The 21,890-nt window shown below is 40.3% G+C and overlaps 1 protein-coding gene and 1 pseudogene across 4 annotated transcripts; one reads left to right on the top strand and one right to left on the bottom strand.

Annotated features, from left to right (window-relative positions):
• Positions 1-2,487: 2,487 nt before the first annotated feature.
• Positions 2,488-12,147, bottom strand: Abracl (ABRA C-terminal like). Of its 4 annotated transcripts, none has more exons than XM_005001830.4 (4): positions 11,970-12,109; positions 11,089-11,347; positions 7,269-7,335; positions 2,488-3,070 (listed from the first exon to the last, which is right to left on the bottom strand). In XM_005001830.4, the coding sequence occupies exons 3-4, from the start codon at positions 7,327-7,329 to the stop codon at positions 2,886-2,888; spliced, it is 246 nt and encodes an 81-aa protein (XP_005001887.1). In that variant the 5' UTR covers positions 7,330-7,335; positions 11,089-11,347; positions 11,970-12,109; the 3' UTR covers positions 2,488-2,885. The 4 variants fall into 4 exon arrangements, with proteins under 4 accessions (XP_005001887.1, XP_063089449.1, XP_003465701.1 ...); XM_063233379.1 differs by lacking the exon at positions 11,970-12,109 and adding an exon at positions 11,662-11,758; XM_003465653.5 differs by lacking the exon at positions 11,089-11,347 and having other exon boundaries at positions 11,970-12,147.
• Positions 12,148-17,855: 5,708 nt separating this feature from the next.
• On the top strand, positions 17,856-18,419 carry LOC111755585 (large ribosomal subunit protein uL22-like; annotated as a pseudogene).
• The last annotated feature ends 3,471 nt before the right edge of the window (positions 18,420-21,890 follow it).

Below are 21,890 nucleotides of genomic sequence, written 5' to 3'. Positions count from 1 at the left end.
CATAGAAGTACAGGTAGAATTTACTATGAAAATGCCACAGAGAAGGCCCACGAAGGTATCAGCACCAAGGGCAAGGTTAGATATATTTTATACATCTTTATCCATTTTAAGTGGGAAATTTTCTATCTATGAAAACAGCAGACCGATGCTACCTCGGAAGCCCCAGGACAAAGAGAGAGGGTCTTCTCCAGGGCGACACGCCAGAATCAGCCCGGAAAATTCCTCCTCATGGAATGCTTGGGACCCATCAGGTCTACTGACTCAGAACCTCCCAGGTATTTAGACGCTGGGAAAGCTTTAGCTGGGAGTCCCCCATCGCTGCTTCCCTCTCTTGAATGTCAGTGAGGTCCAGTACCTTCCTTAATTGCCCTCCGTACACTTCCGCAGTTAATGCTCCTGCCTAAGTGGGTTCCTACTCCTTCCACACAAAAGCATCTAACTAAAGTCACTAAAAGGACTACTACAGAAGAAAAAAAAGAAAAATTTTTAAAGAAGATTTTTGTAGCAGCTGCTAAAGATAAACAAAAACTGCAGGAGATAAGTTTTCCTATGGAGTCACCATCCAGAAAAACAGGGTTGTTTCTGATGTTTCATCCTAAAAGGCTCATAAGGAGCTGGTTTCCTTTGAAGAGTTATTTATAACTTTTTTTAAAGGAAGAGGAAATCCTCAAGAATATTGGCCTATAAATAAATAAATGCAAGTACATGCCTTTCCCTTGACCTTTCTAGATACATGAGACTCTTAATGAACAAAACCAATACCCCAGCCACAGAGAAGCCCGCTTGTTCCTCTGCCATCACGTGTGTTTATATTTCATCTCTCAGTTTGTGGGCCTTTTCCATCTTATTATCTGGAACCAGGAGAAGTATCTCAGACACCAGGGAAATCTGGGATGTTAATATTCAATTAAAACAAATCTCTCAAATCGTTATTTCTACAACGTATTTGCAAACTGTGACTTCAGGGTATTAAGTGGTGTTCAGGTCTCCGCTAGTGGGAACTGAAAGAAATGTGAATATCCAAAAGAGTTAGCACTAATCAATCCCCCTGGGCAGTTCATTCCCTGTGAAGGAGGTTAAAAGTGGCTGTGTGCTGCAGTGCTGTGGCGGAACCTGAAAACTAAAGTTACCCATTACTAATGGTCCTCGTTGCATTATTTTTTGTCAGTTTTTTATAGTTCTTTGTCATTCACCTTTTTTTTTTCTTTTTTTTTTTTTTTGACACTGGGGATCGAACTCATGACCTCACATTTGCCAGGCAGGCAAATTATGCCACTGAGCTAAATCCCCGGCCCCCATTCACCGTTGTTAAGACACACACCTAACATTGCTTCTGTTATCCTAAAGGTTCAAAAGTACTCTTCCTTCCCTCTTTGCCCAGCTTACTTTGTGCACTTTTGTACACAGTGATGATTCTGACCCTTCCCTATTATTCCACTGCTTTGAGACCCCAAAGAATTTCACTTCTTCCATGGAAGTCCGTACATCTACCCAGGAATAGATCATCGTTGAGGCACCGGTACCCCTTTATATCATTTGCCTAAAACTTATTCTATAATAGCCAGGACTCAGTTAGCCTGTCTGCTAACAACTCATCATTCTCTCAGTCATGAAGGTCACAAGTGGGGGTGGCTGTTGACTATTTCATTTATCTTTTATTTCCTGCCTTACAGTTCTGTGGCTTTATCTCCAAAAAATCTTTTGTTTGAACAGTGAACCTATGTTGTTTCCGTGTATCCAGCATTTCCTTTTTTGAGGACTCGAAACAAATTTTTTTCTTATTTTGTTTTTCTGTACTATTTCCTAATGCCTAGCACAGTGACATGAAAGAAATAGATATTACACATCGTTTTGTCATGTAAAGAATGTATACAATTGTTCAAAATTTTTAATTTCCACCTGCTTATAGCCAATAGTATTCAACACTAAGATAGATTCACTGCAATGTAGTTTATGACCCAAAATTATTATTTTCACTGTGAATCTGGCTCAGAAAAGTTGAACCTGCGATTTTGAATTGTGAGACTTCAATCCAAAGACAGAACTATTCATATATGAAATTATTGTAAAGGAACTGATCATCTTGAATCTAAAAGAAAATACACATAACTCTACATGGAAGCCAGATGTGGTGGTACACTCCTGTAGTCCTAGTACTCTGGGAAGTTAAGGCAAAAAGAATGCAAGTTCAAACCCAACCTGGACAATTTACGAAGATCCTGTCAAAAAATCAACAATTAAATGGGCAGGGAATATAACTTAGTGCAAAGACCTTGTGCTCGATTTCCAGTAACACACACATACACACACACACACAAACCAAACAATCCCCCCCATAAAAAAACCCACTACATACTGGATGCCAGTGTTAGTTTTAACAGAATATTTTTCAAATCAAGATAACTTACTACAATCACCTAATCCTGATGCAGAAACTCAAACTCTGAGAGCCATACAGTTACCTAAATGATTAAATATGACAACACATTGATCTTAAAACAGTTACATGTTTTTATTACATAAAACTTGAACATTTCTTGTGGGAGTTGGTCACCATTTGCTTTTCACTTTGACAGAATGTCATATATCTACAGAAATTATCTAAGAATGGCTTTATGAAATATTCCCCAATCTCTCAAAAAAAAAGTTCCATTGGTTACATTTCCCAACCAGATTCCTGAGAAAAATAATAGGTTCTGTTTATTTTACAACGCAGTTCATACAATTCCTTTTAAGATATAAAAAAGGGAAGACTTCTAAAATATGAGTCCCCTTCCATTTACCAAGTTTTATAAAAATACATTAAATTCACATTTGTTCTTTGACTTAACATTCCAGTTTATTAGAAAACCAAAACAGTAATACGCAAAGATGTGCACACCACATTAATCTTGCAGCAGTACAATGTCGACATCGTCATGAACACCTTGTAAAAGCAGCTCTCCTGGGTAGGTAACAATCTTCCTTCGTTTTGCAGCTTTGAGCGTTCCGACCAATGCTTCAAAGAGGTTGGCACATTTGTCATCTCGGAAAAGGACCCCAAACTTCACGCTTAACCTCCCATCAGCATCTAATTTGAGAAAATACAGTGTCAGCAAGTGCAAAGACTGCTTGTTCACTTTAATAAATAGCTAACTACAGGTTAACCAATATGACAATTTAACACTGTGGCAAGAATTCCAGGTAGCCGCTTCCTATGGCTAGACCTCCTAGCCTTAGCATTATGTAGACAAAACCTGCAAGAGAACAAAGAGACACTTAGGAAAGGTGGACATGCTATGATTCTAATACTGTAGATGAACTTCTCTCAGTTTGGTTTCTTTGTTCTTGCTTCTGTTTGCTGAGACAGGGTCATGCTATGTAGTCCGGGCTCACCTTAACCTTGCTATGAAGCCCTTGCTGAACTTGAACTCATAATCTTCCTACTTCAAGCTCCCAAGTGCTGGGATTACAAGCATGCACTAACCTCACCTGACTCAATTTAAAAAAACTGTATGAACGCGACAAAGACAACAAATAAAAAAGAAACCCAGGATCAAGAGTGTTTCTCCTAAGTGTGCTCTGAAGCCCTGGGTAGGAGTGGGGGACTTAAAAATGTGAAGTTCTCAAGTCCACTGAATCTGAATTCTGAATAGGCCCAGGAATCTACAGTCAACAAAAACTCTAGGTTATCCAATTTGGAGGCCACTTTTCAACACAGACATTGAAAATTAAGAGTGACAAAAAGCTGACCAAAGGTTACTGAAAATGGGAATGTCACTGAGTTGTCAGCATACACAGAACTGTTAGGCACCCTCAGGCATATTCTCCTAATTCTCTGGGTTTCAATGAATTATCCACCAAGTCAAAGGAAAATACCTTAGTTAGGGTAGTTGCATGGATAAACAGACACTGTATATAAAGGTAAAGCTGCTTATGGAGTGTCTAGCATACAGCAAACTTTCAGTTCAGATTAAATTTTTAAAAGCACCAAAGGCAGGAACCTGGGTCCAGTCTTGGAGCTGTCCTGCTCCCTCATCTCTCAGTTCACAAGCATGCAGGTGGTTTCACCTTCCTCAGTCTTCTGCACAGCTAAACTCTCCTCTTCAGTGAGTGCTCATTCTCAGGTTGAGACACTAATTGTTTCCTACTTGGATAAAAGCAAGCTGGTCACTAACTCCTTCCCATGTTTGCCCTCTGATGCATCACCCATATTGGTGTGGGATAGAAAGTATAGAAGAAATTGTAAAAGATGCGCATGTGACTGACACTCTTTGACTTTCAATGGTTCCCTACCATCTGCAAAATACAATGAAGCCCGGGACCTCACAGCTGAGATCCCAGGCAGGTACCCACTCACTGCTGCCTGGTCTCCTGCCACAGCGCTCCATATGCCGTACGATCCAGTCCCAGTGAACCACTTACTACTGCCCACGGGGTCTCAAGGGATCCTGCTTTCATAATTCTGTCCATGCTGAGCTATCTCCCAAGCAGCCCAGACTCCCTTCCCTAGTTACACCATTTTTCTTCAAAAATGGACTCAAATGCCATCTTCTCAGGGATACCTTCCATGATTTCATCAGTTAACATCTCTTCTTATAACACAGATTATGCTTATCAAAGCATTTACCATCAATAATATTAACAAGAGATAACATTTATTGAGGACTCACTGTGTTCTTAGAACCGTGTGATGCATTTTAATGTCATTACAATTCATGAACTTCTCATTTCAGAGAGAAGATGTCACTGACTCCAAGAAGCATCATTATTTTATATTCCAATTAAAGTAACCAATTAACAAGAGCATACCATATATTAATATGCATCCTTGCTTTAGAGATTTTAAAGTACAAAAACTATTTTTTAAACTGACAAAGTTGTATGCATTTAAAATGTGCAAATGTGTGACGTGAGGTACTGGAATATGTACACACTGTCCAATTGTTAAATTGAGCTAATTAACATATATTACCTACAATTTTGAAGGTAAGAACTCTAAAAATCACTCTGTGATTTTCCTTTGAACTGCTGGGACAGAGTATTGTTATTGTTATGTAAATAAGGAAATCAATAAACAAAAGCGTAGTTATGCACTGAAGGAAACAGTACGCATGTAGAGAGGCTGTGATTCATTTCTGAAGAGTCTGTCTGTAGAGCCCACGTTCTTAACTACTTCCTAATGCTCCTGGTTTGTCTGTCTTCCAGAAACCTAAAGAATGTAAGGCTGAGCTGCAAGTTTGTTTACTTCTGCAAATCCTGCATCACAGCACCAAAAATACTTGTTGGATGAAAGCATTTAAATCTCCAATTAATCATTCTCCATTTAATCTTTTCTCACTGGGTAAAAAAATGACACTGTAAAAAAATGTGACTTTAAAAGAAACAGATAAGACTTCATCAATTTCCAGCTTGAGCACATGCATGATATGTAGATTAGTCGAAATTGCTCCAGACAGAACTTAAATAATTAACCATAACATGTCGGACGATGACATGTCTTTTCCATATGTGATTTCCAGCTCAATAAGTCATCTTTCATCAAGAGCAAGAAAGTCAAGGCGTCTTGTAAAGCAGCAAAATTACATATAGAAGTGGTGCTACATATCTCAAGTCTTCTATTCTGTAAAGCTCCTCGCTTTGAAGCAGAGTTTCAACCTGCTGTGGTAGAATATAGACACACTCCCAAGGTATACAGGTCAGACTGACACATACTAGGTTGACATGGATAAAACCTTTGAAAATATGCCTTTCACATGCAAAGAACAGAGCCACTCTCAAGTAACCTGAATTTATCAAGTGCAGAAGAAACTAGGAATGTGAGAGAGGAACAATAAGAGTCACCAAACTCAAGTTATAAAATCAACACTAAAAAAACCCAATAGCTTTTCTATACACCAACAATGAACTAGCAGAAAGATAAGGAAAACAATATCGTTCACAATACTTTCAAATAAATAAATAAATAAAATACTTAGAAACTATTTAACTGAAGTGAAATCATAAACACACAAAGGGAGAGATGGAGGCAATGTGCAAAATATTAAATTTATTGTTTCATGTCACTACGTTTGTGGTAATCTATTACAGCAGAAACAGAAGAACTAATGTAGGAGAACTTGGAAATTAATGGTTTAATGAGTTTGCCGGAGTGTGCCGTTCTTTCAAAGGATTTGTGATTCGTAAGAAAACAGTTATAAGCAACATTAAGCTCGAGTGACAAAACAACTCTTACGTGGTACTTCTTAGTTATTTTTCACTTACATGTGTAATTTTAAAACTCTGAATTCCATTATCCAAGTTCTTGCTGAATGTGTTTACTGTTTTTTTCAGAATGCTCCCTGAATTCTTGCTTAGATTGTCTAGGATGTGCCCAACACCTAACACTAAAACAGGAACTCTCACTACAATGTAGGAAAGAGACTAATACTGTCCATCGTATATGTCACACTCTTCACAGGAGCTACGTCACTGCTGAAGAAAAAAAATGACATAAAAAATACCTGAAAGATGGTGCGTTTCAGTTATATGCTCATAATTGTATAAAAGCCAGGAATTCAGAGAAAATAAAGACAATGCAATATAATTTCAATCTAAGACCGTAGTAACTTCAAAGTTTAAAAAATAGTACCAGGGGGGCTGGGGATTTAGCTCAGCGGCATAAGTGCCTGCCGTGCAAGCAGGCAGTCGTGAGTTCGATCCCCAGTACCGATAAAAAGGAAAAAGACAAAAAAAAAAAAAAAATGGTATCAGAATAAAGGAGAAAACATGAATTTTAATAGGGTGACAAATAAAAATTTTAATGCAACTGGATGAAACAAGCTCCACAATTTTCTTTCTAATTTGAAAAATAATGAAACATCTCATCTATTCCTTGTCCCAGAAATCAGATGTCCCGACCCAGTCTCTGTGTCCCCAGGTGTCTCTAGGGTTATAGGCAGAACTGCCACTGTGTCCTAAAGCCATTGGTACCCCCACAGTGCTGGTTCAGCCTGTAACATAAACTCAGAAGAAATATTCTTTCTATCTAGGATAGGCACAAAGGTGCGTGCCTGTAATCTTAGCTACCCAGGATGCTGAGGTAGGAGGATGGCAAGTGTGAAGCCAGCCTGGACAATGAAGTAAGACTGTCTCAAAATGAAATTTTACCAAGGACAGGGAGGAGGGTTCAATGGCACAGCACTCACCTAGCCCTGAGGCAGGCCCTGAGTTCAACCGCAGCATTAGAAAGAGAGAAACAGCCAGGCGTGGTGGTACATGCTTACAATTCCAGCACTCAGGATACTTACTTTTTGAACCCAAGCGATGAATTTCCTCCACTAGGAGGTTAACTTCATGATCCACATTCATTATCACCTGCAAGAGAAAAAGGAAATCTCTGTTATTGCCATTTCTATATTTCATTTAGCACATATAAATCTAAGGGTTGTTTTCTTTTTTCTTCATATAGCATTTGTCACCGCAGTTTACTGTGCTCTTCTTCCTGCAAACACCTTTGTGATATGGATGGCACTACAGTGTCTCCTTGTTCCTTCTCTGCCACTCCTGCTCCTGCTTCCACATCTACTTGGGAGAAGGCAGCTCTTGTCTTTGACCACTGACGCTGCACATGGGTCCTTTATGTGGTGTCCTCATAGGCACCAAAATCACAAAAGGTGTACGGCACAGGATTCACACTTGAGAGCCGAGAAAGGCCTGGAGGCAACAATAATTTGACAGGCACTCTCTCTGAGTGGGGGTCCAAGGTACTGTGGGGGCCACAGAAGACTTAGCAGAGTTCAAATGGAAGGAGTAGGCCACACAGGCAAATGGGAAAGGATGTTCCATGCATGGACAGAGCCTAAGCAAAATTATAGCAGCAGAGAATGGAAAAGCCTAACACCCTTGGGGTAGCTCTGAATGAGAAGCTGGGGACCCCAAGATAAAGTGACATATTCCCTGCCCTTTATGGGGCTGCAGTCCAGTGGGGGAAGAAGGTAGAGTCAAGAGCAATTTTAATAACCTCAGGTCACGCAGTGATCACTGTCGTGTCACAGGCAGGAGTCAATAAACCTGAGTGCAGTGAAGAACTCTTGAAAGATGAGGAGCTGAGGTTTATCTTGCTTGCTAGGTCCGCCAAGGGCTGCGTTCTGTGTACAGATACAGCCTTCTCCCCTCCACACTCGGAGTCTAGGCTGTGGCTACACAGGATAGTGCGCTTTCCTCAAATGCCCCTCTCACTCCAGTCCTCACCCACGTTTCTCCAGCCCAGACTGGCTATTCCTCATTCTCAGGGGTAACTCACACATCCAGCCCCAGCATGGATAACTTCCTCCAGGAAGCCTTCCCTGAAGCCCTGCAGTAGGAGAGCTCCCCATTATATGTTCCCCCAACACTTCGGGGCCCTTCTTCATTGCACTCTGTTAAAATTACCCAGACTAAAAGGTAAACTCCTCTCTGTAGGAAGCTCCTTGTGATCACATTTGGTACCAAGAGTGGAGGTTAATCAAATCCTTGTTCATGAGCTGTCAAGCAGAAGGGTGAGAGAGGAGGGAGTCACTCCTGTAGGAGCATTAAAGATACAACTGGACAGAGTACGTATCAGTTCGGTCTGGTTTTCTCTCTTTTCCTTTGTTTAAGCCAGAAACTTGCTAAATTGTTCACAGTCCTCCTGCAACAGCCTCTGGTGTAGCTGCGATTATAGACATGTACCATCATACCCAGCAGTCTGTTTTCAAATCATACATTTTTTCCAAACTGCATAAAGGACTAAAACAGCAGGGCCATGAGTATGGTTTCCTTTAAGGTGACAATTTTGGAAAAAACAATTTTGTCCAGATGGATTCTAACCAATTCCTGGTAGCTTTTAAAAACAAGAGTGACATGTATGACTGTTACACCACCTGTTTAAATGATATTGACTGGGACACCAGATTTTCTCTCCACTAGTAATTAAAAGTGCTACTACCATCTGCTATGTTATCTGAGTGAGGATAATTTAAAGAACTCATATTACAATTAAATGTAAAATCTTCAATTAAATACATCACATAAAACTTACCAAAACCATAGTGTTCAAATACTGAGGACTGTACGTTAATGAAGTCAAACCTATAACATGTGCATATGTTATATGCAATTCAAGATACATTTTTTAAAAGTGATATTAAAAACTTAAAATACACCCAGAGAACACAGCCACTCTGCCAAAGGCCTGAACACCGTGCCTTGAGAATGCGTAATGGCAGAGAAATGTGTTCAGAGTGGTGCACAGCTGTTGTTTTTGCCTGCCCAGCACCACTCCCTGTGCTGGCAGGACCAATCTAATTTCCATTTGGCTACAGCAACCTCCTTCTTTATTCTAAACCCTCACCTGAGGCCCCTCATCCTTTAGGTCAGGATAGAAAGACTGGCTTGAGGCATTAGGGAGAGAGAGGATTCCATCTAGAAAAAACAAGGTCAGCTTGTTTTGCTAGAACTAGTAAAAACAAAACTCTCTTTTTCTTTTCCTTTTTTGTCTTTTTGAGACAGGGTCTTGCCATGCAGGTCAGGCTGGCCTTAAACTCACTTTATAGCCCAGGCTGGCCTTGAACTCACAGCAAACCCCCTGCCTCAGCCTCCTGGGTACTGCAATTACAGGAATGTGCCACCACGCCTGGCTGACAAAAGTCTTTTTCCACTGAATTCTAAAATGTAATTTATAGCCATGATGTAAATAACCAGTCTGTGAGAAAAGTCCAACGTAACTAAAGCTAACAGTAAAAACCTTACACCTCTAACAATGACTGAGCCTGTGTAGACCCTGGACTTTCTAGCTAGATAAACCAATGATATCTTTACTGTGTTTTCTATCTTTCTATTTTTCTTTCTTTATTGGTGTAGATTTATTTACATTTCTATCATTTGTACTCTAAAGAATCTTGACCCATACATTTGGCTTAGAGATCTGCTGTTATTTTTTTAAAATCAAGGTTCCTTTTAGGTACTTATGTGAATAGTCTTATTTGTGATGCACTACTGGGCAGAATGAATAGATGAAATATGAAAGCAGATTAGGAGCTGCACGTGATGGCACATGCCTGCAGCCCCAGCTCTTTGGTTGGGGTGTGAGGAATGAAGTACAAAGCCCCCTCAGGCAACTTAGTGAGACCCTATCTTTTATAAAGGAGCGGAGGGAGGGCACCAAGGATGTAGCTCAACACTCTGCATTCAATCTTCAGCACAAAAAAACAAGATAGGATTTGACAATAAGAAAATTCTCTGACAACTAAAAGTGCTTAACACTGACTAAAGTGTGACTCATAGAAGACAACGCAGATGTTGTTAAACTTCTGAATGATGATGAAGAAATCAGCTCAACCAGTTTGAAGAGCAGGCAACCAATATTTCTTTTATAATTGGGTTCCTTATCTAGGTTAATTTGTATAGTTCTAACCACCTTACAAAAGACTTATTATGTATTCCACTTTATGGAGAATGAAAATGGTTCTGTACAGTTAATGCCCACAAATTAAATGCTATTTCCACACATCATTCTGGCTCTTTCTCTCCCTCTATCGCACTTAATATAATAGTGTATTTGAATGAAATAGCACATGCTGAGTACTCACTAAGGCAGATCATTTACAAAGCAAGAAAGGCTTCCGACTCAGACCCCTAAAGTAGGAAAATAGGCTCACATACGACCGCTGGTATGCATAATTTGTCGTGCTTATTCATTTATTTCATTATTGCAAGGGACGCAAAGTAGAAAAACGTTCGTTGTCCCACGATCCTTGGAAGGCCCGTGAGACTTTACAGCGACAGAAGCCCGAGAGTGGAGTGAGCAAAAAGATGAAGAACAATGAGCAAGTCTAAGGAAGAGAAAGCGCTCCTCAGCGAGGGGCTGGCTGGCCAAGAAGAAAGGAAGAGCAGCACAAAGGATGGTGACAGCAGATGCTAGGCGGGCCTCGGGTCACAGAATTTATTAGGTTTTGTGCGTGGGACTCACAAAGCAGAATGCAAGAGGGTTACAGCATATGCCAAAGAGCCCCATCAATATACTCTTAGGAATCTAACTAAGAACCCTCTTATGATGTCATTTTTTTTTTTTTAAAGTTTGGAGGCAGTACATGGCGATTTGCTACCTACCCGAGTGGGGGTCCCTGGGAATCAAAAGCCAACTTCACACCCTGGAGGAGGGCATCTTCCCAGCCCCCCTCCTCATCCTCTCTTTGCAAGCAGGAACAGCCGGCGCGGGTCAAAAGATGACTGGGTTCCTTCCTCCCTCGCTGGGGCGCGCACACTCCATATTTGGTAATCGCTCCTGCAAGTTTGGGATCCTGCCAAGTGCGGGTCCCCACATCTCTCCTCTACAGGCCCATCACACGATCGATCATCACTGGTGCCACTGCAAAGTTGAGGAGCATCTGGCTCGGCCTCATTCTGGGGCAGCACGGCGCGCCCGCGGGTAGGGCTGCATCCCGGAAGCCTTTGTCTCAGGGACTCAGCGGCCAGCGCAGCTGCCCGCGCGCTCCAACTGCCCAGCGCGCCCAGAGCAGCCGGAGCGCAGGGCGAGAGGGGACCTGGCGGGGATCCGGGAGCCGCCCGCGTCCGCTCAATAACCCCCATCTGCGCGCAGGGAGCCGCAGCCTCCTCAGCACTGCAGGAGGCTCTGCCTTGCAGCCACCAAATTTCTCTGGGCAGCCTCTCCCTTGTCCTCACCTTTTCCCCTCCCAGCTCTGCAGATCTGGAACCTGAGAGCTTCAAATTCAAGACCCGCACGTTGCACCGCGGTGAAAAACTGCTGCCCCGGCGTTCGCTTTCCTCGTCCGCCCCCGGTCGGCAAAACGTCACGCGAGCCGGCGCGGAAGTGTGCGGGAGAGGGGGCGTGAGGAGCGCGACCCCGTCCCCGCAGGGCGTCCGGCCCCGCCGACCGTGCCTCGGCCCCCGGGGTCCCGGGCGCCCACCGAAGCCAACGAGGGCCCGCCGCTCGGCCTCGCGGGGCCCTCCTGTCCCTCCGTCCCTCCTACCTGGCCGGGCGACTCCCCTTTGGGCTCCGTTTTCTCGTCCAATGGAGAGCTGAGGCCGCGCGGGTCCGACCCGGGTGTCCGAGGGGAACGAGGAGGTAAAGGCTGAAGAAGGAAGTGGCCAGGGCGAAGATAAAGCTGCCTCGGAGGAGGAGGAGGAGGAGGAGGAGGAGGAAGAGGGGAGGAGCGAAGTGGGGGAAAGCGAGAGTTTCTGCGCTCGGGAGAGGGGCCGCCCACTCTCGGGGACCCGCCTGTGCGCCGGGAACTTCGGGGAGGACGCCGGCAGGGGGCAGGCTCCGGACAGGTGGCCCGCGCGGAGAACCCCGAGCCTCGGTGACCCACAGCCTTCCCGCCCCCTCGGAGCCCTCACCCACAGCCCCCTGCAGCCTATCCTGGTTGGTGACTTCTTGCTGGAAGTTTTCTCCCCAGAACAGGAACAAAACGCCCCCAGCGTGATAAATCCTAGGGTCAGGAAGACCACGGCTCACGTGGAATGGTCGGATTTGCAAAAACACAATGCGTTCTTGAAAAGCGGCTTGTTCTACTGCCTGGACAAAGCTAGCTGTTGATCCTGGGTCAGTGCAGGTTTTATCCCTTGATTAGTTGCTGTATCTAAATTTGATTTACTCATACTCCTTTTTAAAAAGTCGTGTGCGGAGGGGGCGTGCTTTCTCCACCGACTTTTGAGCCAACTTTTCCTGGAGCATAGATTGCACAACTACCCCCAAAAGACCTCTCCACACCCCCAGGGGACTGGATTAAGAGTGACTACGTGACCCGGCTGCATGCCATCCATAAAGTGGCTGTGCAGTAACCTCGAACCAGCATGCCTAACCGAGCATGGTGGTGATTAGCAACTATCTGATAACTGACCAGATGAAACTGATAATTAGTAAACCAATCAAAGTGTGCCTTGGAAAATGAAAGTGGAGGATGGAGACAGTTGTCTGGTAGAAAGGCTAACGCCGAGAAAAGAAGGGCAGGAGGTTAGGGGTCAAAATGGGCTTCCAGGGAAGGAGAAATCAGGACCAAGTGGAAGGTCAGAAGCAGAGGCCAAGGGAGGCTGGTCCTTTTGCTTTCTTAGAGTCACCACTTGTCATGAGGGTGTCACCCTGAGTCTGTTGCACCCTTGGGAGTCTCTTCTGCCAAGACTCTTATGTCAGATGATGTTTAAGGTGATTGAAGGATCCTGAGAGCTAATTTTTCCTCCAGAACTGCGATGTTAGACTTCATCTGTACCTTGTCTTTTAGTCTACACGATGGAAAAACTGTAATTTAAGAAAAGTACTGTATTTAACAATTCCCTAAGGAAGGCCTTGTTTTTGCTTGAGTCAAGGATCACAATTTGTCAGTCATGTGCTTTCCAGGAAACAAATGACACACCGAATGTCACTTCTCTTATGACTAAAAAATTAGTATCTCCCAGTGCTCTGCCAGCCCGAGAAAGATGAAATAGATTGCCTAAAGTCTCTGTTAATTTAAAACAGTGAATTCAGTCTTTTAAAATATATTATTTATCCATATGCTACACTTCAGATTAACCTACAGTATGAGAAATTATAATTCAAGAAAGTTTTTCTTTGATCAAAGAAATCATTAAAATATTACCAAATATTTTTATATCCATTTCCTACTCTTTAAGTTTCTGATATCTTTTCTTGTTCTCTTAGGAATATTATCATGTACAATGCAAACAGTGTGGACGCCTATAAATCAAATAATGAAGTTTTCAAGTAGTTAAGAAATATGTATTAAACAGAAATGACATGCCAGCAGCAATGTATCAATCCTGAAATGTACAGCAGCCTAAACTTGATCTTTGTTAAAAAGAACTTCTAGTACTATATATATAATATTTTAAAATCTTTATCCATTTGTTTAATTACATACTATAGACCAGCACTGACCAATAGAAATATAACTGTGAGCCAAATATGTAACTTAAAAGTTACTAGCAGGCACATTGAAAAAGAAACACACAAAATTAATTTCAATGATAGTTTATTTAACCCATATCCAAAATTCTGTCACTTCAACATATAGTGAATATTTTTAAGTTAATGAGGTCAGATATATTCTTCATGTAAATCTTGGAAATCTAATGTACATTTTCAGCACATTTCAGGTGTTAGGTAACCTTATACGGCTAGAGAATACTGTACTTGACAATATTGCTAATGACAATTCCAGGATAAAGCATGACATTATTTACTATTTTAAAAATTATGTGTTCCTGGAATGAGAAAAAGAAGTAGTCATTTTAAAAATGTAGTTGTCTCCATTACAACGAGTATAAGAAAATCTTGTAAAGTATTCCCAGGAATGGCAATTCTATCCTAGATACATATTCAACAAAAAGAATCATGTACTCACCCAGATATACGTACAGGAGTACTCACAAAAAGCCCTGTTCATAATATTCCTAAAACAGTGCTCCTAAAGTACCCAATACTATTGTAATGGATTAGTTGATCATGTAATATGCATGCAATATGCCATATTATGAACCAAAGAAAGTAAAAATTCAACAACTGCATGCAACGTAATGAATCTCACAGATACGTACCGTACCTATTGTATCATTCCTTTCAGACAAAGTTTTAAAAGCTGGCAAAACTCACCTGTGGTGTTAGAAGTTAGGATAATAGTTATCCCTGTTGGATCATAGAGGTCATTAACAAAGGTGGGATACAAGAGGGGACCTTAAGTGCTGTAATGCTTCATATCTTTATCTCTATTCTGGTTACATGGGTGTTTTATTTTTGCAAATTCTTTACCCTGGACACTTAAATACATATACAGATCTCCTTGGCCTCTGATAGGATTATGTCTCAATAAACATAAGTTGAAAATATTAGGTCCAAAATGTATCTGACATCTAACCTCGTAAACACTATAGCTTAGCTTAATCTGCCTTAAATGTGCTTAGAACACTTAAATTGATCTACATTTAGGCAAAATCTTCTACAAATTCCATTTTAGAATAACATGCTGAATATCTTATATACTGAAAACTGTACTAAAAGTGACAACAGAGTAATTGGATAAATATCTTTTTGCACCATCATTAAGTCAAATTGTAAATTCACCCACATAAATCAAGGCCTGTATTTTCTGTAGGTACGTATTTACTTAATAAAAGTTTTATTTAAAAATAAGGAATAGAGGATCTTGACTAAGCAAAACATCTTCCAGAAATGTACAGATTGCTTAGTAAAACATGGATTATTCAAAATATGTATCTTATATGAGAAATATAATTCTATACAGCTAATAAAGTCTTATATTATTCATTATAATGAGACTTCACATTGGAATGTGTCATCCATTCAGATTTTCACCACCTTATGTTCATGTTAATATTTATGATAATAATAGTAATAATACTGATTACATGTCTTGATTCAACTGTAGGTCTCCGTGAGTGCTGTGGGTGATGCAAAGAGGTAAAGGTAAAATTTGTGCCTTCAAGAAGTCATGAGAGAAAGAACATATCCCATGACCAAGTGGGATTTATCCTGGGAATGCAAAGTTGGGTCAACATATAAAAATTATATAATATACTCTATTAACAGAATAAATGGAAAATCCACATGGTTATTTTATCAAATGTGGAAAAGCTTGCAACAAAAGCCATTACCTTTTCATGATTAAAATAATAAAGCCACAAAACTAGCAATAGAAGGGACTCTCCTCAACCTGAGAAGGGGCATCTATCAATACCTCACAGTTAATGTCATACTTCTAAAGACTGAAAGCTTTCCCCTTTAAATCAAAAAGTAAAAAAAAAAAAAAATGCTAATGAGCAAACATTTCAGCAGAATATACTAGCAATATAAAAAAATCAGATCCATGTCAGTACATTAGCAACGAGCAACCTGAAAATAAAACAACCCAAGTCTGTTTGTAATAACATCAAAAAGAATAAATACAGACAATAAAAGCAAATATAAACAAGTGAGATTGTATCAAATTGAAAAGCTCTTGCACAGCAACAGAACAAAGAGAAAACATATGGATTGTGCATCTGATCAGGGATTTATAGCCAAAATGTTTAAGGAACTCAACCTCAAGAGCGAGAAAACAAATAGCCCAATTTAAAAATGGGCAAATAGCATGGATATTACAGTATTATAGACATTCTTGAACAGATAGTTTTGAAAGAAAGCATACAAATGACCGAGAGGTCTATGAAAAAAATGTCAAACATCATAAATCATCAGAGAAATACAAACTAAAACCACGGTATCACCTCACATGTGCCAGAATGGCAGTTATCAAAAAGGCAGAAATGTTGGTGAAGGATGGGGACAAAATGGGAACTTTGTACATTCTTGGTGGGAATGTAAGTTGGTATAGCAATTGTGGAAAACAGCACAGAGGTTCTCAAAGGAATATATCAAAACATGACACAGTCTACTTAAACATATGCATTTGTATTCATCAGCTGTATATTATAGCTTAATTTAAAATATTTAAAAATAGAAAAAATCAAACACTTAGGAATAAATATAACTAAAGAAGTACAAGTTATGTACTTCAAGAAAAGTTCCCAAAGTATCATCCTGAAAGAAAATTTAAACAAAAATCCTGAATGAATTCTTGTGTGCATAGATTAGAACATGTAATATTGTGAAGACAGCAACATTCCCTCAAATGATCAACAGATTCAATGCACTTCCCATCAAAATTCTAATCTCTTTTTCCCATAATTTGACAAGCTGAACTAAAATTCATATGGAAATGACAAGAAAGGATCAAAACCAAGCAAGCAAGCAAACAACAAATAAATAAATAAAATGAATATGTAAATAACTATAAAAACATGTTGGTGAGGATGAACGTTGAGGCCTCAGACCCTGCTGATTGGAATGTAAAAAGGCATCGCTCCTGTAGGAAATACTTTCTTAGTTCTAAAGAAAATAAAACACGTTTTTAACAGTCTTTAAAACAACATTTCCACTCCTAGCAATATACCTATGTATTAAAAGCACATATGGGACAGGGGATATAGCTCAGCAGCACAGCATCTACCTGGCAAGTGTGAGGTCATGAGTTCAAGTCCCAGTACAAAAAAGTGCATGTTCACATAGAAATATGTATGTAAATGTTCATAGCAGCATTAATCATAACAGCTGGCAACTGATGAATGGATAGACAAGACACAGGACTGGGTATGGTGGCACACGTCTGTAATTCCAGCACTTGGGAGGCTGAGACAGGAGAACTGCAGCAAATTCAAGGCCAGCCTGGGCTACATGGTGAGACCCTGTTTTGAAAACAACAACAACAAAAAGCATAGTACAATCAATAAAATAATTATTATTTCTTATAAAAAGCAATAAATACCGTTATACACTACAAAATGAATCTTTAAAGCATCATGTTAAATGAAAAAGCTGGAAATAAAAGACCATGTATAGTTTGAATTTATTGATAAGAAATGTCTGGAACAGGCAAACCTCAGGAAAGCAAGTGGATTTTTGATTGTCAGACATTAAGGAGAAATAGGGCTGGGGAGCTGGAACAGCTAAAGACCACAGAGTTCCTTTGTGTGGTGATTTAAGATGTTCCAGAATTGGTGCTGGGAGTGTAGCTCAGTAAAGAGTATATGACTGACATGCACAAGGCCCTGGGTTCAATCCCTGGCACCAAAAGCAAAATTATATATATATATATACATATATATATATATATATATATATATCCCAGAATAGAGTAAAAGTTACACAAAAATCACTAAAAACCACTGCATTATACAGTTTAAAATGGTGGATCTTGTGACATATGAATTATACTTTAATTTAAAAAGGAGAAAAGAAAGGTTATTAGATGGTTAATAATTAAAAGCTAGCTCTTCCCATAAGCTGCATGAGGTGACCTGTTAAAATGGTTTGCTGCTCTCTTGACCCAGAAAAGCCCACAAAAGCATGCGAATCAAGAGGCTTGAATGTTCGTGTTCACTTTAAGAACACCCTTGAAACTGCCCAGGCCATCAGGCGTACACATATCCGAAAGGCCTCCAACTACCTGAAGAATGTCACACTTCTTTAGAAGCAGTGTGTGCCATTCCGGAGTCATAACGGTGGAGTTGGTATGTGGGCCCAGGCCAAACAGTAAGACCAGGCCCAAGGTTGGTGGCCTAAAAAGAGTGCTGAATTTTGCTGCACATGCTTAAAACTGCAGAGAGTAATGCTGAACTTAAGGGTTTAGATGTAGATTCTCTGGTGAACATACCCAGATAAACAAAGAACCCAGCCATACTTACAGAGTTCAGGGCCAGATTAACCCATGCCATGCATGAGCTCCCCCTGCCGCACTGAGAGGATCTTTACTGAAAAGGAACAAATTACTCCTAAACCAGAGGAGGAAGTTGCACAGAAGAAAAAGATATCCCAGAAGAAACTGAAGAAGCAAAACTTATGGTGTGGGAATAAGTTAAGCATAAAATAAATGCAAATACAAGTAAAAAATAATTAAAAGCTAAATCAGAAAACAAATATACATGGTTTAGCTGAAAATAAATCCATGAACAAAATGGTCGGTATACCTGCTACAGGATAATATAACATTTCCTCATCCCCTCTCCATTCATTCATCATTTATTGAAAATAATTACATGCCAAGGTTCATATACCTCTCTCTCTCTCTCTAAGTGTGGCCAAAGACTAAAACTTTCTCATATGACAAAGAATGATTCTTTGTCAAATGAAGAAGACTCTTCTAACCTGGCTTGTAACATAATACATGTTACTAGCATTTCTAGAATTTTAATAAAGGTATTTTCTTTACTTTTATTTTTTCTTTCCTCTATATCTTACTTTATTATTTCTTTTCTTTCTCTACTCCCAAATCAGAAACAATATTTTCCAAAAAAAAAATCTGTTTAGTTGTAAGAAATAAACCATATGATACTAGCACCAGTACCTGAATTATTGAAAGAGTGCGGCAGAAATTCTCATGGACATCCAAGGATAGGAAACAAAATATATGCAAATGACTTGGGACTTAGGATGAAATATTAGCACCAAAGAACAAATAATGGCAACTCTATAGATTTTCTTTGTTGCTGTCCCATATGGATATTGTCATTTACTCTTAGATTAACTTAAAATAATACTAAATATTAATATTAAATATTCTTATCCTTAGTCACATTTCAAGTGCTTAATTCTGACAATTGGTTAATGGTTACTATATTTAGTATCACTTTTTTTTTTTTTTTTTTTTTTTTTTTTTTTTGGTACCAGGGATCGAACTCACAATCTCATGCTTGCCAGGCAGGCACTTGTGCTGCTGAGCTAACCTCCCGGCCTTAGAATCACAGTTTTAAAAATTGTTTTGTTTTATTTTATTTTGTTTTATTTGCAATAAAACGTAGTGGTTGAACCTATGACTTTTACATTAAACTACAGCCCCAACTCATTTTTATTTTTATTTTTATTTTTATTTTGTTGACAGTGTCCAGCTGAGTTGCCCATGTTGGGCTAAAGCTAACAATTCTCCTGCCTCAGACTCCCAGGGTGCTGGGGTTGCGGTGTGTGCTGCTATGCCCAACTCAGAACTTTTCTATTATTTCAGAAAGTTCTGTTGACAGAGCTATTGTCAATGATGATTTTAAAAATTGACAAAATCTATAAAATTGAGAGGAACCCTAATAAGATGATTAACTGCTATAGATTTTTTTAGTTCTTCCCTTACTCCTAAACCAACCAACAAATTTACAAATACTGTGTTTTAAATCTCCTAAATTTCTTGTAAGAAATCTGTACAACAGTGGTTCCACAAAAAAGGTAAAATCTAGGACAGGCTTAGTCAAGTTAGGACACCTGGTCACCCTACCCACATTTCCCTCTTGGCTCCCACAGCCATTTCATTTGGTATCCAGTTCTTCTGCCTTCTTTTTCCTCAGTCTTTGGTGTAGCTCCAGTCAGAGAGGTTACATTATCCCTCATTGAACCTGAGCCAAATGGTCACTGTTGCCAGTGGAGAGTTAAAGTTTCAAGATCATTAAATTCAATCATGAGAGGTTAAGAGCTCTGTGCAAAAAGCAGCCAGACCGGCCACTGGGGTGCTGTTCATAGCTCTCAAAGGGGGACCTGTCAAGGGGGATCTGAAAGGCTGCGTGCAAGACCGGATACCACCAAGTGTGGTATTGTTAGTCAATCTGGCTACGTATTAGGATCACTGATCATGCCCAATAAGCAATGCTCACTGGGTGACACCCACTGGGTGACAATGGATCCCGACTCCCTGGGGGACTCGTGTACTAAAGTTTCCAGGTAATTCTGGAAGAGCCTGTGAAAACAGAAGCCAGAAAAACTCAAGACAGCAGTTGTTCCAAGAAACTTGAAAATCAGCTAGAGTAGCTCACTGATGTCTTGTTAGTAGTCTACCTCAAGAAGGGCAGGGCTGTTCTGGGTTCCTCCCAGGCTCCATCATTTGTGGCATCCCTGAGGGTAATCTCCCATCTTACACGGAGGCAAGGAAGGAGCCAAATTATACTGCAAAATTGGAAGGATGCTCAGGAAGGCCACATTTCTCCCAAATGTCTCCTCTGCTAACCTGATTACTCTTGCAATCCCTGTATAGGTGGTGTCATATACATGTGTGCACATGTGTGCCATATACATGCACAAATATAATTACATAAAATAAGGAGAGTTTACAATATCAGGCAAACAAATATGATAAGTGAGTGAAATGGCCCTGGTAGAACATCTTTTGGAAGAAGTTTATAGCCATACATAGGAAAGTATACCCAGAGTTGCTAGATCTCATCATTTTTAAAGATTTCTAAAACAAAATTTCTGATTTTTTCAAAGAAGTGATGTAATTCTTTAAAATGCTTTTAAAAGACTGTACGAGCCAAACAAAATCTTTGTGCCGACTGAAAAAGTCCATGCAAAATGTAAATGTCGCAGGGAGTAACAAGAAAGGGCTTCCTTTGTCTCGAATCTCTGTTGGAACATTTTTCTTTCTGCAAACTGCTAACTCCTCCAATGTATATGCAAATGCTTCCCCTCATCCTGCTGCTTACCTGAGTTTCCATTTTATCTTTTCCTTGACAAATTTCTTCAACGAAAACCTGAAATTTGCTGTTTAACATTTAATTCATTGCTTGTAATTTGGCTTTTGCCTTCACCTTTTACTAAAGTTATTTTCTCTAATCACTAATGATTTCCATTTGACGAGACAATGGCCTGTTCCCGGGTCTCACTGTCCTGTAACTCTCCATCACATGACATTGTCACCAGTCCCCTCAGTCACAGTCCTGCCCTGAGGAAGAAGACTAAGCAGCCCAGCCATGCCACTGGCTGGAAATCTAGGCTGCTGGAGGTTGGCAAGAGGTTGACCGTGAGCCCTGGGAGTGGATGAGAGGAGCCAGGAAAGGGACACAGGAAGCAGAACTTTGAGAAAGAAAGTAATATTCTTAAACAGAATCCAGAAGCAATTTAGAATTAGGGTCAGATCTGGGGGGAAAATCTTTGAGATTATATGCCCAGCACACAGAAAGCAGCACTAAATAAATATTTACCAAGTAAAACTGATCTCAGTTTTTCACTGGACTCTGAGCCAGATATCTAGGGCTGGGCATGGAGGGAAGGAATCAGAGTAGGAAGCCCAGACTCTAGCAAGGGAAATCATGGATCAAATCTGCACCAGGGACGCCCAAAGTGCCCAGCAAGATTCTGGTGACTATTGCCAAGCTGATGGGATCCCTCCTCTTTGGACTCACACAGCCTCAACTTCTCTAATCATCACTTCAGAAATGATTAGAAAACACTAGAAAAGAAACACCAGGGAGGGAAACAATGTACCCCTGCTCATATATTTCCTGTATTGAGGAATGGGACATGATTCTCTGCTATGGTTTAAATATGAAGTCTGCCCTCCTACCCCGCCCCCACTAAGACTCTTGTA

Source organism: Cavia porcellus, unplaced genomic scaffold, assembly GCF_034190915.1.
Source record: "Cavia porcellus strain 051 isolate PalLab524CR breed Dunkin Hartley unplaced genomic scaffold, mCavPor4.1 scaffold_22, whole genome shotgun sequence".
Classification (NCBI taxonomy): Eukaryota; Metazoa; Chordata; class Mammalia; order Rodentia; family Caviidae; genus Cavia; species Cavia porcellus.
Note: the sequence above shows the minus strand (reverse complement) of the source record. Positions and strands in the feature narration are given on the sequence as shown.

Excerpts from the sequence above, each read along its gene's own strand:
- Abracl (XM_003465653.5), bottom strand. The coding sequence starts at position 7,329 with ATGAATGTGGATCATGAAGTTAACCTCCTAGTGGAGGAAATTCATCGC. Across the intron at positions 3,071-7,268 it reads TCATCGCTTGGGTTCAAAAA|ATGCTGATGGGAGGTTAAGC; the intron begins GTAAGTATCCTG and ends TTCTCAAATTAG.